Raw genomic sequence first — 20,123 nt, forward strand, 5'->3', positions numbered from 1 at the left:
ACTGAGCCACAACCCCAGCCCAGGAACTTTTTTTACCTACCTTTGAAATTGCCGAGCCTGTCTACCCTAAGTACATAGATGTCAGTAAATATTTAATGAATGGATAAAAGAAACTTTTAATCTAGAAAAGGCAGATACACATAAATAACTACCATAGAATTTTAAGTAGTACAATGAGAGTAGAGAATGCAAGAAACCAATATTCTGTTTGGGAAGAGGGTGAGGTACTTACAGGAGAAGGCTTATTTTATGGAAGATAAAACTTTGAGCTGGTTTTTGAAGGAAACTTGCTAGAGGTTCTTGCTAAAATGGAGAATATAAACAAGAGGACAGCCCCTACTTATGCAAAAGCCAGGTGTTTCAGAACCTTTTTCAAAGGTCATTTTGGTAGTGAGGAGAAGGGGATAATGGGAAGGCAGTCATGCAGCTGTAAGGAAGGTTTAGCCTCAGTCTTTGGCAATTGGTGGGGATGCTATTTAGGGCATTTAGAGTATAAATGGACAGGCCATAATAACTGATTGGAAAAGAGTTCTAAGATGGTAGTCCCAAGAAACTCTAACATTTCAATTTAAGTAATTGAGTAGGCATTAAAATTTAAATATTGGGGCTATGTAGTGAATGTAATTTTGAGTATGAGTTTGTAGGACCCATGAGAAACGTAGGCAGAACATTTCTGAATGTAGTTGAATATAAGTTTCTGAAATAGTTTTGGAAGTCATAATTCATATAAAATAGTGAAAAGTGATAGATTAGAGACAAAATTACCCAGGGATTACATATATAGTCAGATTATAAGAAAGTAGAAATAGCCTTGGGGATAGTAAGCTTTCTTCTATGTAGGAGAGATAATCAGGTTCAGTAGAATTCATTTTCCTTGGTCCCTTTTATTTCCTTTATTCTTTCCCATTTGAACAGTTTACAGAAATTTCCTATTTGCAGCCCCTGTTTGTGATTTCTTTCTTTTTTAAAAAAAAATTTTAATATTTATTTTTTTAGTTTTCGGTGGACACAACATCTTTATTTTTATTTTTATGTGGTGCTGAGGATTGAACCCAGTGCCCCACGCATGCCAGGCGAGGGCACTACCGCTTGAGCCACATACTCAGCCCTTGATTTCTTAATTATTCCTTTTTGTGGTTTTTATTGTCAGACTAAACTGGGGAAAAATAAATGCTTAAATCAGGTATGTGAACTCAAATACCTATATGAAATGGGCATGTATTTTTAGAGCTTAACTTCTAGTAATAAATAGGCTGCTGTTATAAAAATATAATATTATTCTTTTGATTTATCTTTTATTTTCTCAACTTTGATAGTGGTGTAGGTACAGGCAAATTTCTTGACACTCTAATCAAAATAGCTATAAGATTAGAATGATAAAAAATATTGTGGCCCATGTCTATAGTCCCAGTTACTGTTGAGGTAGAGGCAGAAATTGCTTCAGTCCAGGAGTTTGAGACCAGCCTAGGCAACATGGTGAGACCCCCATCTCTTAAAAAAATAACAACAACAAAAAACTTAGCATTGGGTAGACTGTGTAGCAAGTGTTGGTACTATGGCAACACTGGAGTGTTCATATCTCATGTTTATGGTGAGTGTTGCACTCTGCTTCATCCAGTTACTGCCTTGCTGGGGTTTGAGTCCACTTATTCCAGTTTTTTTTTTTTTTTTTTTTTTTTTTTTTTCCTGGAATGCAACATAGCAAACTGCTAATTTCTGATCACTTTCTCAATTTTTAAATTCTTTGTAACAAAGACCAGCCACATGCCCTACTGAGCTATTTTGAGGTGTACTTGATTTTAGTAGAAAAGAAGACAGGTTGAATCCTTGGACTTACAAGATTGAGTAATTATGGGGTCATGAGTTGGATGGGCTGAGACCCATCCTAAGTAACTATAATGGCATTGACTTTTTGCCACCTGCATTTAACTCTTTACTTGTTGAGGTCTTGATCCTGGAACCTGCAATTAGTGACTTAAAACTGGGATGGTTAGAAAGGACTTTTTTTCCTATTATCCTGCATATTTAAGTACAAAATTATAAAACACAACACAAAAAATACTTCGATATTTTGCTACAAGAATGTAATCGACATGAATAGAAATGTTTGTTTCAGTTCCTTTTTCTGTTTTGTAGTACTGGGGATTGAACCCAGGGGTGCTTTACCATTGAGCTATATATCCCCAGTTCATTTTATTTTTGATTTTGAGACAGGGTCTCATTAAGTTGCTGAGCCTCGCCTTCAACTTACTGATCCTGTAGACTTAGCCTCCCAGGTTTCTGGATTATAGGCATGTACCACCATGCCTGGCAGGTTTCAGGTTCATTTAGCAAATGAACTCAGAATGTAAGTTGGTTAGGGCTGACTGAACTTGCTATCCTCCTGCCTCAGCCTCCTGAGCAGCTGGGATTATAGGCATGTGTTTGTTTCTTTTAAGACAATCAGAAAATGCGTATGTATTTAACACCCTCCCTTTCTTAGGTGAACATTAGCTACCCATACTTTATTACTTTGTAGTTATTTTTAAGCAAAATAATCAGAATAAATGTGTTGGTACAAAGAAAACAATTCATTCAAAGTAAATAGAATTGGTATTTTCTGGTATAATGGACTCTTATTACCTCACATAATCAGCTCAATATAATTTGAAATTTAACTGTATTATTCTTTGGGAGCTTTAAGTTTTTTGCTTTCATTTACTTTTAGAGGAATAGTTTTTTTTTATATCAATCTCTTTTGTAAACACATTTACAGTAGGCCTTTATCTGTCAAAAGGAGATATTTATAAAAATGGGAGTCTTAGTTTTCTCATTATTAAAAGGTCTGCTATAAGAGAACCTAATGTTTTCTATTGAAAATTTATTCTTTAAAAGTTATTTACTAAAAGTTATTAAGGCAAAAAATAGTTATTCCTAGAAGAATAGTTTCTACTACTACTACTACTATTATTATTATTATTATTATTATTATTATTTATTTATTTTTTTAGCCATGACTATCTACTAGATCTTTTGTTAGTTATTCAGGAACCTTTAGTAGTTTTACAGTTTGAGACTTTGAATAATAGTTGGAAGCCTGTCAGCAGGATTGTTCTTTCCTATATAGCCCCATTGATTTTGTAAATTCTCTTATTATTTTTCCCGTTTCAGTAATGTGAACTTCTGAGTTTTAAATACCGTTATATTTTCTAGTCCCTACTTCAGTGATTCCCAGTGTATGGGATGTGGGAGCAGGGAGGGAGTCTGCAACTTTACCATGGTTGTTTTCTGAATAAATAATATACAATATGAATAAACCTACTAGTATTCTAAACTGTGTATAGGTATTTTGTAATTAGTTTCAAAAACAAAGAATTTGTAATAGTTGTTACCTTTTATTTTCTTTATCACTGGATGCTAGGAGCCTTAATTTTTTGCCTGTGAAAGTCTATGACCTTTATTCCCATTGCTTTAATAATAAAAAAAATTGAAAGATTAGTTTAGCAGTCACCTAAATAGATGTACATAATTCAGTCTTGGAAATGTTATGAAGTTACACCCCAAGGGAGATAATTGTTACAAAAAATGTGAGAATTCAGAGAGATGTGTACATATGCGTATTATTGTGGTGAACCTCAGTAGGGAGAGGAAGGAAAACTCCTCTGGTATTTGGCAGTCATGATCTTTGCTTGCTGGCCAGTTAGCTAGCTCTGAGACAAAGGTAGTTGATTGAGGTGTCTATCCTTCCTGTAGGTTTTCTATATCTCCTGGCTCAACAACTATATTGAGAACTTGTGCCTTGTTGCCAGTTTTAATCATTCTCACAAGGACATATTGGAAACTTTGAATAGGGGTGAGTGGAAGAGGATCTTTGTTTTCCTGTCACTGGAGCATGAGAAAAGGGGTTTGGAGTCAGTTGACCCCATCATATGTACTGATGATTCTTGTAGGACTGTTCCATGAAAACAAAGTTGTGTTGCAGGTTGGTGTCAGGGTATGTAGAGCCATCCACAATACCACTATTTTTGTACATTCATTCCAGGGAAGAACAAGGATCAATCCCTTTGTGTTAGTCAGTTTTTCATTTCTGTTACCAGAATGCCTGACAAGAACAACTTAGAAGAGGAAAGAAACTTTTATTTCAAAAGTTCCATCTATAGACAACTGACTCTATTGCTTTGAGCCTGAGATGAGGCAGAATGCATAGTGGAGGAAAGCTGCTTATCTTATGGCAGCCTGGAAGCAGAGGGAACAAGAGAGGAGGCTCAAGGGCACACCCCCAGTGACCTCCAGCCCCACCCACCTACCTGTACTTATAGTCCATTCAAATTATTAATCAAATGAATTAATCCACTGATAAGGTTATAGCTCTCTTAACCTGATTTTTTCACTTCTGAACATTGATACATTGTCTAACACATGAGCTATTTATGGGACATTTTTAGATCCAAACCATAACATCCTTGATTTTTGTTTTGGATGGTGCAGTGTTGGTACGGGTTTGTGATGGTAGAACTAGGTAATGCTATCTCAAGCCATAAGGTGAGGGTGAAGAGGAGTACTTCATCTTAGGGTCCTTTTCTTTTTTACTTTCCCTCTTTTTTGTTTTCTTCTCTTTGTCCTTTTCTGTGTTTTCTTTTTTCTCCTTCCTTCCTTTTCCCATTTCCTCCGAAATCTCCTTCTCTAGTTAGTAAATTAATTAATTAGAATGTTGATATTTAGTGAGCAGATTCTAGGTACCTGGCCTTGGTTAAATTATTATATAATCTTGTATGATGGGAGTCCCATGTCAGGACAATATTCTATTGAAATTACCTGGAAAAGAGCTTCCAACTTATTTTAAATGGAAGTAAGTATGAGGAAAATAAGCTATGCTTATAATAAAGCCACTCTTCTTATGCTTCCTTATTTTGGTTGTTAACTGTATGTAGTTAACATGGCTAAAGTTGACATTGAAGTCATATGAACTTTAACATTCTTAGCCTTGTCTGTTTGGCTGCTCTCTGTCATATAATGCATATAATATGCCAAGCTAATATAATTGTTAGTGTGGTTGACCTGATTCACTCTAGTGAGACTCATTTTGGAGTCTAAAGTCCTTTCCATGAGTCTTCTGACAGTTTTTTCTAGCTGCTGTAAAAGAGCTGTTTCTTCTTGGCCCCACTTCCATGTGAACTGGGAAAATCAAGTCCTGGCTCTGCACTCAAATTAGCTGTGTCATTATGAACAAAGTTACTTAACCAATCTGTTAGAGACTTTGAGAAATGATCTCATATGAAAATTTAGGATCAAAACAGCTTAATTTTTCAGAAGTTATACAGAAAGTTAGTGGAAAACTGAAATCCCTAATTTCTGATTCTGTACTTAGTAAAATATTATGCTGCCTTTCCTATCATAAATATATATATGAGGAGGGTCAAATGAGGTAAATGTTGGTTTGTCTTGATTGGCATAGATTATCACAAGATAAATAATTTTCACTTGCTTTTTATTGTCAGGAGGCATGTATGATCCTTTGCATTCTCATTTTTTGAGTCTAAGACCCCTAGAAGCAGAAATCAATTTTTGTCTGAACTTAAAGCCAAACCCCTATACGTGAAGGATCTAAACATGGTAAGAAGTTGACATTGTTTGAAATTGGAAGTTCTTTCCATTTTTTCTTTAGGGTACAAAAGGGTAAGTTTATTTTCTAATAAAAAGTATATGCTTTATGTTCAAACTAGGGCTTTATAACATAGATTTATTATAGGTAGTTTTCTTACTAGTTTCTTGGGGGACATATTAAACTTATTAATATTTATGTAAAAGAAGGTACTCAGTTTTGACTTTAGCATTTTTATCTTACTATGCTTTTAACTTCAGACAATTGTTAGCTGACAAATTTTAAGGTTAATTAAGGAGTCAGAATTGCCTAGAATCAAACTTTGCTCTTATTTTGTGTGACCTTTGGCAATTTAAAAAATCTTTCTGAGCCTTAGTTTCTTTATTGTTAAAGTAGGTATTGAAATAGTGATTTTTATGTTAAAACTGGCTACAGGACCATGGGCTCATTTACGTCTCACAATAACATAGTGACATGAATGAGGAAAGGAAGGCATGTAGGTAAAATTTAAATTCACTCTGAAGTCTAATTTTTGAGCATTATATGCTACTGCCTTTTTATTTCATAAGTTGTTCTCAGGAGTGAGATCTGTTATGTGGAATGCTTAGTATAATTTTGGTTTTTAGATCCTTTTACATTTTGGAATTGTGAATAAGGCTTTTATAGACCTAAAAACTAATGAAGGGAGATTTATAAATATATAGATTGCTCCTGGTTCTAAACAGTTTTGGCAGCTTGTTAAAAATGAAGGACTCTTCCTTGCTTTCCCCTAATGTTATCTCTCTTGAGATTGCCCCCATTATCCCTGAATATGCTTCTACTTTCCTAAATAAATCTGTCTATGCCTTTCAAAAAAAAAAAAAAAAAAAAAGAAGGACTCACAGGCCCTACACCAGTCATACTGGATCAGAATCTGCATTTTAAAAATCTGCAGTTAAGAATCTTTAAGTTTGAAAAGGATTGCATCTGATGATCTTGAAGGTTTCTTCTAACTCATAGTTGGGAGTAATTCTTGGATTAGTCAGCATAGGCAATAATTATTGTATTTAGCAAAGGAAATGGTAGTAAAGAGTTTTTAGTGTAAACCACCTATGTAGATTTCTTTTCTTTTTAAAATTTATTTCAGTACAATTGTTTGATAAATATCTGTTTGAATTTGTGAAAGGTTTTTGACATAGTACCAAATTATCCCAAATTTTACCATCTTTTGTCATTTTAGGAAATTTTAAGTTGTGTTAGATGAAATGTTTTTCTTTTTTTTAAAATTTCTTTTAGTGGTCCTTGAACCTTTATTAATTTAATTTATTTATTTATATGTGGTGCTGAGAATTGAACCCAGTGCCTCACACACGCTAGCCCAGCCCTCTGCCACTGAGCCACAACCCCAGCCCTGAAATGTTTTTCTTAATTCATTGTACTAATAACATTGTAATATCAGCCAATTACAGATCTGAGCACACTAAGAACAACAAAATCTTTTTTGTCTTAGACAATGCAGTATTTTGATGTTTCAATGACGAGTTTAACATTTGAAGTTAATAATTCTAAGAGATTAACTGCAAAGCAAATGAGCACTTCGCTTGCTTGTTTAGAAATGTTTAATTTCAGTAGTTTCTGGCATTTAACAATTTCTCCTGAGAGATGGAAGCATAACTTAGTAGTGGCTCACTTGCCTGCCATGCTGGAAATTCTGGAAGCCCTGGGTTTGATCCTCATTCCAGGGAAAGGAAAGGGGGGGCAGGGAGATGAAAATCTCTCACACTAAGGCTAAACCACTAGCAGATGGCACATTGTAGGTTTTCACAAATTTTGTTGAAAGAATAGGGTTTTTTTTGATGTTTTTATATTCTTTTCAAGACTTGTAATAATCTCAAAACTTGTTTTTAGACAAATTTATTAACTTTCCTTGTTAACTAATTGCTGTTAGTCTTCCCCATATCAACTAATCATGATTCATTTCTTTAGTTATGAAAGATATTAACCTGAAGAGTAAATTATACAGTTAAAACCAAACACTTGGTAAAGAAGTAAAACTCTACTGATTAGTTGAGAAGCCCCAGTGTGTTACCCATGTTCTTTATCCCCAAAGATAGTCACTTTTTTTTTTCTTTTTAAAGCCTCTGAATATATCTTTAAGCTATAGTTTTTTGGTTTTGAAAAACTGACTAGTAAGCATAAATTTAACTGTAAAAGAAAAAGTAATACTGCTAATATTAGGTCATATCTCACTGGAGAAAGCCGGTTGAATCAAGTATCTGGGTCACATCTAGTTTCAGCTTTCTGGAGAGTTTATAAGATCTTTTTTCTGGGGAAGTCAGTGGATAAGGTTTGCATGAGTCTTAGAAAATAGTGTCTGTTTCCTACCTATGGTGGGTATCTGGCAGTGCCATAGTGTGGATCCAGGTACTGTGTGTTCAACCGAAGTTTCATCAGAGGAATTGGACTGCTCTCTATTTTAAATCACTGTGCCCTACTTTAAGCTTTTAGAAGGCAAGTCAGAGTAGACCACTTCTGTAGGTGGAATTGTATTCCCAGCTGATTCAAGGAGGAAAGCATGAAGGCAGAGAAGAAACTTTGTTAACAGGTATTATCATTCCTCTAGTTAGAAGATAATAGTGTCTAGAATGAGGAAAATGGATAATAAATACACAAACGAACCAGTTATGGTTGACATGGGAGGGTTGGGCGGGGAGATACAGAAACAAAGAACTCCACTGAAGGTTATAGAAGACATGATTAAATGGAAAAATATTATTTTGCTGCAGGAAGACTCAGTATTATAAATAAATTCTCCATAAATAAATCATGTCCGGTATTTTCTGTTCATAAGTCATGTAATCATTCAGAACTGCTTAGACAGGTCACTACAGTTGCCTTTTCTCCAGCACTTATCCCCATCTGATATAAGCATATATTTACTAATTTTTCCCCCTCTTCTACAACATAAACTTAAAAAGGCATATGGTTATGTTCCAGCTGAGCTATATTTCCAGCCCTTTTTTTATAGTGTGAGTTTAGAGGATGATATTCCTAGTATCTTGAATCGTGTCTAGCCCATAGAAAGCAATCAATAACTGGTGAATGAATGAATAAAACTCTTTCTCTTGTAATCCACAGCACCTGTTGTCTGTTCCTCAGATTTTTGGTCTTCAATTTGTTTAGTATCTTATAATGCTTTCTATTATTTTCTTTTAGTTCAGTTTCTAATTGTTTCATTCCTCTAAGACATTCTTTTCTGTGCTCCTTGATGGTAGGAGTGGGACAAATGCTTTCTTTGTATACCGCAGGGTGCTAGGCAAATGGATGTAGAAACTTGTTGAATTGAATACATTTATTTATTCATAATGAATTAAATTGCTAACATCAGTTTTGTCCTCAACAAAAGGAGTATTTTTACTGGATAAACAGTATAATTCTGTATGAAAATTTTTTTTTAAAGGATGGAGACTTGGAAATGTTTTGTTGAACTTTTGGTAAATTGTAGTATTGAAAGTTGGAACTTTTGCAAGTACAATTTTATGGGTTTCTGTACACAGTTTAAATGAAATAATATCACTATTTTCAATGAGATGGATTTCTTGAAATTTTAATAAAAAATGCTATAGTCATTGGGACTTAGTTTTAAAATGAAATTTTAATTCTAAATAAGTATAACTTTGTAGCCCACTTAATCTTTTATGTTCTATGAATATAAATATGCATATATTTTATAAATATTGTTATGTTTTTCATGCCAACTTTTTATTTAACAATTTGTGAAACTACTTCATGCTGTTTTTTTGTATTACCACTAATTGTTTTTTAAGTTATTGTTGATCTTCCATAAATCTCTATCATATGTTGTTTTTTGGAGATAAATTTCGAAGAACATTTCTATAAGTAAATATTTTAATGTATGCTGAAACAATACCACGAATGTTGAAAAGTAGAAATTTAAAACTGTGTAAAAGTTTGGTTGATTCTTTTCTAATTCATGTGGACAATTATTTATTTATTTATTTATTTTTTTGTTTTATTTCAGGCCAGTCTATCCATATGGGGATGGGGAAGCCTTGGCGTCGTCCTTTTTCTAGTAACCTTTGGACCCTTTGTAATATTTTATTTGGCCTTTTATATCCTCTGCTTTGTGGGTGGGTAAGTATAGTCAGTGATCATTTTACAATTCACATGTATATCTTGTTAAAATAAAAAAAAGATGGTAAAAAGTAGGAGTATGATTTATTCGTGAATGCTGATTTTTTTAAACAAGCATTTTACCAAAATTTTAAAAAAAGGTAAATTTAAGATACTAAAAATATGGGTGTTATCTTCAAAAATAATGTTTCAGTTTCTTTTTTGTGATAATATGAAAAAGGATTTTAAAATTTATTTTGATGCTATTTATCCTTTTAAAATTGGATATTTCTGATTTATTATGATCTTATATAATTTATATATCAAATTTCACAATGTAAATACTGTTTCATTAGTTAGACTTCAAATATTAGTGTTTCTCATTTTCCCTAATGAATGTGGTTAGTTTGGTCTAGAAAATTCAAATACTTGATTTTACTGTTTTATCTTCATGGTTATTTGTTTTACAGTGTTTATGTGTTCACTTAAGATAATAAACCATTCAAAGGGAAGTTTTAGCCATACTTTGTTATAACTTCATATTTAGAGCACTGGTATCATATATGAATTGTAAGAAAACATAAAATATATATACAAGTGAAATGTTTATTATTTAGAAACAAGGGAGCTTAGAGGAGAGGAGTATTTTAATGTGTGTGTGTGTGTGTGTGTGTGTGTGTGTGTGTGTGTGTGTGTGTGTAAGTAATTAGTTGCAGAATGAACTCTTGAGGCTTCTTCTAAAAATGTCTTTTGGGACCTGAAATATTTGGAGGAGTTGTTTGAGTCCAGGTTTAGAGTATTTAGTTGAATGGAACAGTATATATAACAATGGTTTGAGAGACTATATGAGATACCAAAGGGGCGGCTTCTGAATATTTATACTACCTACCACCTCTTTCAGGGTACAGGTTTGAAAGTTGTGTGTAGTTGTTTCTTATGGATATTCCCACTGATTATTGAAAAGTGAGAATTGCTTAAATTGAGCAGCTATGTGAAAGCTATGTTAAAAATGTATTTTGTGTTAGATTCAGTATTTTTATGATAATTGTCTAAGTATGGTACTGTGTACTAAAACAAAACTTATTTTAGCTAAAGGAATCAAGTAATGTAGTGTTCAAAATATCTTTTTTGTTAACAAAGATGATGAAAGACCTTAGAGATCTGCAACATAAATGGGCTTTCTAATTATAGTCCTGTTACAAATTAAGGGTATAGCATGGCTGCATAGTTTCATGGTCTGCTTTCTCTGATTGAAAGGAGATTATTTTTCTTGAGATATTTGTCTGAAAGGTAGAGATTTCTTCTAATATTACTAATAAGCCGTGGCAAGAGTGAAGGAAAAGAATTTAGCAATATTTGCCAGTATTTTGGAAAGGTGAGAAATTGCAGTTTTAGAGACAAAGGTAGGAGCCTTTGAAAGGTAGAGAATCATTTCTTTTATACTAAATGTCATATAAAATTTGAGAAACAGGGAAAGGTCATCAGTCCATTCATTCCAAAGTCATGGAAACTTTTCTTTTTTGCTCCCTTTCTGAATCTGCTGGTTTTTGAAGGAATAATTCTATAAAAACAGTTTTGGATACTTAGAATTTCTGAAACAATTTTTTAGATAAGATGGGTCATTGGAGGTTGAGGGAAGGGTACTAAAAATATTTATATTTTTTATATATTTTTATTCTTTAGATACTGATAGTTGAACCCAGGAGTGATCTACCACTGAGCTACATCACCAACCCCTTTTATTACTTATTTTAAGAAAGGGTCCTAAGTTTGGCAAGGTCGGCCTGGAACTTGCAGTCTTTCTATCTTAGCCTCATGAATAGCTGGGATACAAAAACGCTTTAGATACTGTTTAGAGTCACATGATGAGGTCTGAAATTCCAAGTTTATGCTAAATCATAAATTGGTTTGACATTCTCTTCCAAACTGTGTTGATCTCATTGAAACTCACTACCATTAAAAGGGTACTTTTATTTCTATTTCTACCAGCAAACCTCTGAAACTCATCTCAGGAGGATTAGTTAATTAAGTATTCCCAGATTACTCAATTATGGGCAATGAATATCATAATTTCCTAAGTCCAATCTTTCTTATTTTGGCTCTCATTATGAATAATTTTCCCTTCTTTAATTTAACTCTGTATAGTTTAAAAATCTTCTGAATTTAAAGAAAAAATTGACTTTTAAGTATCAATTTTAAGGCAAATGGTGACATTTCATAAATTCAAAATAATTTCTTAGTTTTTGTGTGTTTTCTTGCTGTGTAAGTTTTAAAAGAGGCTTTTTTTTTCTTACTTAAAATGCAAGTTTGAAATTAATGCATTTTCCTGGGGATCTTCTTTCCCCTTTTTTGCTAATAAAACTTGTTTTAAATTCTGCATTTTACCCACAAAAAAATATTGATCATGTTTTCATTTTTTTTTTACAGCCACAGCTAATTCCTATTTTCAAATATATAGGAAACTTTAAGAGAGAAAAAGATGTTTTATTTTGATTTTTATCCTAGGGTACTACTGTCAGTACCATACTATGGTTGTTTCATGGCGTTGTTATAGTTGTTGGATAATGTAAGCATTGGTAGTACCTGTTTTTACTTAACCCTCACAGCTGACACTGTTAATTAGGTGCTCTTTAATTTCAAACTGTTGGTTAGCTTGCCTTCCTACTGTTGCTCTGTGGGCAGAGGTTAATATTTTATCTGTCTGTTTTATGATTTTTTTTTTAAATTTAGGAATATGAGGTTAATTTAATATAAGTATTTTATTGTGTTTGATTTCTCTCTAAATAATTAGGTAAAAGTGAAATATACAGCCAACATGAATCTTAGTAATATCATTTATAAAAGATGGATGAAATTTACTGATAATTTTGAGGCCAGCCTCTTAAACAAAAACAGAATTCTGATATGATCTTTTTTTTTTTTCCGGGAGAGAGAGAGAGAGAGAGAGAGAGAATTTTAATATTTATTTTTTAGTTTTCGGCGGGCACAACATCTTTGTTTGTATGTGGTGCTGAGGATCGAACCCGGGCCGCACGCATGCCAGGCGAACGCGCTCCCACTTGAGCCACATCCCCAGCCCCCTGATATGATCTTAATCTGTGTTCACCTGCCCTCCCACTCTACTTAACGTATTTATACTTGAAGATTGGTGAATAAACAGGTAGTAACAAGAAGTGGATGACTTTGAGAATCTTATTCCTTTTGGTAGTTGAGATTGACAGTATTTAATGTTTTACTGTCTTTCAATTATTGTAAGGTTAGCAATCATTATCAGATTAAAGTTAATTTTCTCCCTTTATGGATTTACAAGGCTTTGTCTTATTGGTAAATTTTAAATATAGGAAATAGTGATGACATTTAGTCAATACTAAATAGTGAACTAGTATTTATTTTACTGTGATCTTTTAATTGTTTTAAAAATAATTAATCTTCTGAGGATAAATTGATATTATCATAATTCTAGACTTGTTTCAAAACAAGTCATAATCTGGATCATTTTTTTCTGTATAGCACTCGTTTCTGTAGGCATTGTCAAGTTATAAATATTAGTATGTCACCTTAATTAGCACTCTAGAATTGGGTCATTTAGCCATCGATTTAGATGTCATTTGTCTTTATCCTTGTTATTAGATTCCATATTTAACAAGGACTGATTTTTCTAATTTTGAAAATGTCTGAGATTCTTTGTGATGTATGTTTGATTAAAATTTTGAAAGGAATTGTGTATTTAATATGTGATTCACAAATTGTTTATTGCTGTTTTAAATTTTGTTCAAAACAAAATTGTCATTTTTTGGGTAAATTTACAGAAGGCATTTTTGATGAATAATAAAGCTATAACATCTGAAGTATATACTTGAATAGTAGATGTGTTAACTTATACAAGTATTTTTTTTAATTCTTTAATTATTTTTTTTCCTCTAGGGGTTTAGTGGTTACCCTTCTGTTTGGAAAAACAAACTCAGAAAAGTACCTAGAGCAGTGTGAACACTCATTTCTTCCTCCAACATCAACTGGGGTTCCTAAGGTAAATGGTCTAAAGGAATGTGAAAAATCTCAAAAAGTCCAATTCTTTGCAGTGATAATAATGTGATCATCTCTATGGCTTGGGAGATTTTCTTATTATTCACTAATGCTTAGGAAATTTATGGGAGACTTTCTGATCATACTTAGAAAAGTATATTTTGAAAATTCACATTGGAAACTTTCTTAATGTTAAATGTCAAGTGGGAATGAAAATTTAAGGAAAAGTGCCAGTGTCTCGGCTTGGCACAGAATCACGAGCCACCACAGCTTTGTAGATTCAAACAGCAATTCTTTATTCCCGAACTCACACCGGCCTTCACAAACGTCTGGGGCAATCCCAGTTCTCCTGCCGCCCAATTCACCTACTCCACGAGGCTTTCTTCCCAAAATGCTCTCTGAATCTCAAGAGAACTCAAAGGGAGCTCAGGTAGCAGGAACACCCTATTTCCAGCAGCAATAATCCTCAACATCGAACTTCCCTAAAACCCAAGGTCTTAAACTGGGAACGCCCTTAACCCAAGAAGCGGGATACTTCCTCAAACTGCAGGATACACCCTAATCCTGGATCCACCCTCGTCCTTGAGTAGGGTCATCTTTCTCAAACACGCATGCAATGTCAACAGCGAAATTCCAAGGCAAGTCATTTAACATGGGGTACGCTGGCAAGGAAATTTCGATGCGTCATTCCTACTTGGTAATGGCCCTCAGCAGAAAAGATATAAATTGGTTAGTTTAATTTGAATGTTTTCCTGTATTAACTATATTAACATTGAGTGTCAAAGAATCATCCATATGGTTTGTAAGAATGTTAATGAATATTATGTTTTGAATACAATACATTAAATGGAAATCAGAGGGAAAGATTTGCATTTCTTTCTTTAATTACATTGAAAAATATAACTTACAATTAAGTTATGCAATATCTGTAGTTTTAATAATTCAGCCCTAATTTTTATTATCTTGAGTAGTGATCCTTTTCTATTTAAAATAAAAGTAGGATTTTTAAAATAAAATTGAAGTTGGGTACTATGGGTAGGTTTAAGATTTGCAGTGATTTTAGTTCTTATTGTGGGGTGGGATGGTTTCGTCTCATAGGAAGTGATACAAATGACTGTGAATCAATGCCCCAGTAACATAACTTTACAGTCCATTATATGCTAACATGTAGGAGATGCAGAGGTAAGTAATGTGTAATATTATTACTGAAATATAAGAATTTCATTAAATCCTACTGACTTTCATATTGACAAGCTAATCTTATAACTTTTTTTATAATCTGAATCATTTTCTCATTTTCTTTAGAATTTGTTAACATGTATTCTTTGTTTGCTTACAAGTCTGAGTAAATGCATCTTTTCTTGGAACATTTCTTAACTATCCAGTTTACATTCATTTAAGTGGCATATAACAGAGGATAGGAAATATTTTAGGAATTTAGATCCTAAATAGTAATAAATCATAGTTAAGACAGGTTGTACCTTTATAATTCATTTTCTACTAAATGGTATAAAAATAGTTTTGATTTTCCATTTCTAAAATATGGTTTTTAAGTACATTTTATGGAAAAATATTAGTAGTTTCATATTTTGACTTAAGGCAGGAATCTATGTACTTATGCATCACTTAACAACAGGGATATGTTCTGAGAAATGCATTGCTCTGTGATTTTGTCATTTTGTAAACATTATAGAGTGCATATATACACACCTAGATAATATAGCCTACTACAAACTTAGGCCGTGTGGTCTGTCCTGGTGCTTCTAGGCAGCAAACCTGTATAGTATGTTACCACACCGAATACTGTGGTCATTGTATCACTGTGGTGTTTTGTGTCTAAATGTGTCTGCACAGAAAAAGTAAGTAAGATTATGGGAAAAACAGATAAAAAATGGTACATACACCATTTGCTGGATAAGTTAGGGAGTGAATGGTGAGTGAATGTGAAGGCTTAGAACATTATTGTACACTACTGTAGATATTAACAAACACTACACTCTTAGGCTACACTAGATTTATAAAAAAATTTTTCAACAATAAGTTAGACTACTGTATCTTTTTTTAATATTTATTTTTTAGTTGTAGTTGGACATAATACCTTTGTTTTATTTCTTTATTTTTATGTGGTGCTGAGGATCAAACCCAGGGCCTCGCACATGCAAGGTGAACGCTCTGCCACTGAGCCACAACCCCAGCCCAACTGTAACTTTTTTACTTAATAAACTTTATAAATTTTTAAAACTTTTTGACTCTTTTGTAATAACAGCATAAAACACAAACTCGTAAAAGACACAGTCATCCTCATTAGTCTAGGCCTAAACAGAGATAGGATCGTCACTGTCATTGTCTTACACCTCTACATCCTGTCCCACTAGAAGGTTTTCAGGATTAGCAACACATGGAGCTGTGATCTCCTATGATGACAGTGCTTTCTTCTGGAATGCCTTCTGAGAGATCTTCCTGAGTCTCTTCTTGAGGAGGTTTCACTTTTTACAGAAATATGTCCATGGTGACTTCTTGGTGTGTGTATGTGTCACTCTGTGTTTATAATTTTTTTATCATAGATTTTCTCATAAGCAGATAATACACTGTGAATATTCCTTTCTATGAATATATTGGGGTCCATGTTTTCAGATTTTTAAAGGAGCTTGTTGAGGGGTATGTGTGTGTGTTTGCAAAAGTTGCAAAAAGCCTTTACTGTGGATTTTCTGAGTTTTCTTTTTCCATTGCTGCTTTTTTAGTTGTGCGTTGTTCAGTAGGAAATACAAAATTTTCAGCTCCATTATAATCTTGTAAGACCAGCATTGTATATTTGGTTTATCATAACTGAAACATTTTGTGGTGTATTTGTGCTTTGACTTACATTTTTAATTTAGTCTCCCATTACCCTTTACCTTATTCCCAGGCTGCTTTTATTTCTGAAAGCTAAGGAGAAGTAGAGAAATACATTTTCTTTTGTTGCTTAAAATTATCCTTAAATAAAATCAATTTCAAAACACATTCATTTGGCAGCTGGTGTACTATTGGGGGTTTTGAAAGGGGAGGTAGAAGAGGTAGAACTGTCCAATAAAGACAGTTATTAACTTGACTCCCTGAAACAATAACTTTATAGTTTTAAAGTCTCATTAGAATATCGCAACGATATACCTGTACATTTTCAATTTTCCCACATTCTAAATAGTGTTTTCTTTTCCCTTCCTTCCTTCCTTCCCTCCCTCCCTCCCTCCCTCCCTCCCCGGGGATGGGCGTGTAACCGGGTGTTGAACTTAGGGGCACTCAACCACTGAACCACATCCCCAGGCGTATTTTGTATTTTATTTAGAGACAGGGTCTCATTGAGTTGTTTAATACCACACTTTTGCTGAGGCTTTCTTTGAACTCGCTATTCTCATATCTCAGCCTCCCTAGCTGCTGGAATTAAAGATGTGCATCACAGTGCCCAGCTAAATAGTGTTTTTGAAGCTAATAAGAGATTTTTTTCTGTGTGCCTAGTTTTGTTATCTTGAGAAAAGTGTTTGATTTATATTAGAGTCTCAAGAAATAATTTATTGAATCGAAGATGAAGAAGGGAAATGACAATGAGTATTCAATTTGAAGCCAACTGGAGAGATTTTAAATCACTCAATAAAATATTATGGTTTCCTTTAAGTGCTTAGAAGAAATGAAACGGGAAGCTAGGACTATTAAGATTGATAGAAGATTGACGGGTGCCAATATAATTGATGAACCTCTCCAGCAAGTGAGTTTCAGTATGTGGTATTTGAATTCCATATATTATATACTAGATGTATTTCTTTTGAAAATACTAAGGTATACCTTTTTGCTATTGAAATAATGTTAAAAGTTTATGATAATGCTATCCTTAACATTTGTATGTAAAGATATTGCTTGATTTACTAAGCACCTGTTATGAGGTGATGTAGTTAGTATGAAAACTTTTTGATTGAATTTGCATTTAGAGAAAAAATTTTGTTAACATTAGATATTTCTGATATTTTTTAATCTGAAAGGTATTACTTTTCCTGATGAAGAAGCTTACTGGGTTTGGTAAATGAGATTTTTTTTTCTGTTTTATTTTTAAAAAGTGTAAATACCTGGTTAGGCTGAAAAATGTTCAAAAATTAGAGTTAGGTAAAAAATTATTTACCCCAAAATATTTTTTGTTGATGTTTTTGATTATATATTCAGTATAAATAATGTGTACTTTAAATTTTTAACATTTATTTGTAAATGAACCCATATTTTATCTAACTTGCAAAAATTATACATTGAATTGTATTATTTGCTATTTATGGGCTAAGATGGTTGGCTATATCAAATGTATTATTTTAGAACTAAGTTTAATCCTGTATCTTTTTTTTAAAATTATACCTGCAGTGGATTTCATGATATAATCTTAGAGAAACATTTTTTGAGCATTATTTCACATCTCATTTTATCAAACTGATTAAATCTCTTTGTTGTATTATAGCATTGAGAAATCTGTTTTTTCCACGAACTCTTGTCTACCGAAATTTGCACAAGTTTGGCTACAGATAATGTTTTAAGCTTTTGAAACATTCGGACAGTAGATGAGTTGAAATACCATAATAACTTTAAAATTTATGAAATGCTTTTTTAGCATGTTGATTTTTTTTTCATAATGAAGGCAGGTACTTATTACCACAATTTATGATACAGAGAATAGATATAAATTGGCAGGTAACTATTTTAATTTTTAATTTGTCATTGCTATTTTTAAAATTCTAAAATACTGTATTTTTCCGAATGTTTTCTTATAGGTTATCTAGTTTTCTTTGGAGGATTTTAGACAGTGTTGATCCTAAAAGTTTATTTTTTTCCCTAATATTTATATTTTTTTTTTACAGGTTATCCAGTTTTCCTTGAGGGATTATGTCCAGTATTGGTATTACACACTAAGTGATGATGAGTCTTTTCTTCTTGAAATTAGGCAGACTCTTCAGAATGCTCTCATTCAGTTTGCTACTAGGTAAGGTCACTGCATTTTATTTATGCTGAAAAATTTATATATATTGTTTGCTCCAGTAGGGAAAATACCTTTTAAATTGGGGCGGGTATTTTAATTAAAAGGTAAGTAAAACAGATTATTATTTTGCAGTAACTCCCAGATTATAGAACTGGAACCTGTTTTTTTTTTTTTAGGGGGTGGGAGTGGGGATGGGTGGGAATATTGGAGATTTACCTCAGAGGCACTCAAACACTGAGCCACATCCCCAGTCCTATTTTGTATTTTATTTAGACATGGGATCTCAGTGAGTAACTTGGCGCCTTGCTTTTTGCTGAGGCTGGCTTTGAACTTGTGATTCTCTTGCCTCAGCCTCCGGAGCCACTGGGATTACAGGTGTGCGCCACCATCCACAGCAACCTTTAAACTGCCCTAGACTTGAGGACTTTATAGAAAGTTTGTCTTGATTAAGCTGTGCTTTCCATCTCTTTGCCAGTTTTTTTTTTTTTTTGCATACATAGTCTTCTCCATAGGTTGCATTTCAGATCTTTTACCATTTATTGAAAATACCTTCTCTCTCCTCTTCCATAGATGCTCTTATTTTATCTGAGTGTTATGGAAAAAATTAGTTTTGGTATAACTGCTATACCTCACTGTAGTTTCAGTATAACTGTTCTTTAACAGGATATTGCTAGCAGAAGTCCTCTTAGAAACTTCTCTTGTGAGATATACTAAAATGCTCACTTTAAAAACCCATCTGTGTACTGCTTCCATATGGCAAAAGTATTATACTTAAACTACTTGCTTTTTTAGTGGCAAAGTGCCATTTCATATATATTAAAATTAATAATGACTTTTATTTTTATTTTTTAAGGCTTTTTAATTGGTAGCATTATATGAAAGGGAAAATGCTTCAGAATTATTTTGTTTTGAAAGGATTTTATGTTTGAATGAGTTTGAAGACTTTTTTTATTATTAAAAGATTTTACTACCCAATACAGATTGATTTTCCTACTGTATTCTTGAGGTATATTCTTTAAAAGGTAAAAATTGTATTCTCTAGCCAACCCCTTTTCCTCTGTACTTAAGTTTTTATAATACAATCTTGTGATTCTGACAGTGCTTAAGAATAGAACTTTGTCCGATAGCTCTCACTGTTTTCTGATATATGTGCACAAGTATTTTTCAGCTTATGCTGCCCAGTCAGAACTTTCCTCTATAACTGTGTTGACTGACCCCAAAGCTTTAGATTGGGGTAGGCAGGTAGAGGGATGGAATAGAATATATTTCTCAATCTGAGCTTATTGGGGAGCCTTGCATAAGACTTTTGGTTTGAACAATCATCTTAATTATAAAGAGAGTTTTGTACTTCTTCCTCATGATTCATAGCAAGTGTTTTTAGACTACCAGAATTATAGATGCAGACTCACTATGGAACAT

At 33.1% G+C, this 20,123-nt stretch overlaps 1 protein-coding gene across 3 annotated transcripts in view; it reads left to right on the forward strand.

The window, feature by feature from the left end:
• Positions 1–20,123, forward strand: part of SNX13 (sorting nexin 13) — a 146,849-nt gene that overhangs the window by 40,464 nt on the left and 86,262 nt on the right. For all 3 annotated transcript variants that reach the window (XM_081283845.1, XM_081283846.1, XM_081283847.1), the window contains exons 2-5: positions 9,603–9,715; positions 13,619–13,721; positions 17,367–17,456; positions 18,586–18,707. In XM_081283845.1, coding sequence (XP_081139971.1) covers positions 9,603–9,715; positions 13,619–13,721; positions 17,367–17,456; positions 18,586–18,707 — 428 coding nt within the window. The remainder of the gene's footprint in view (positions 1–9,602; positions 9,716–13,618; positions 13,722–17,366; positions 17,457–18,585; positions 18,708–20,123) is intronic.

The sequence above is a fragment of the Spermophilus citellus genome (assembly GCF_964194105.1).
Source record: "Spermophilus citellus genome assembly, chromosome: 3".
NCBI classification, from domain to species: domain Eukaryota; kingdom Metazoa; phylum Chordata; class Mammalia; order Rodentia; family Sciuridae; genus Spermophilus; species Spermophilus citellus.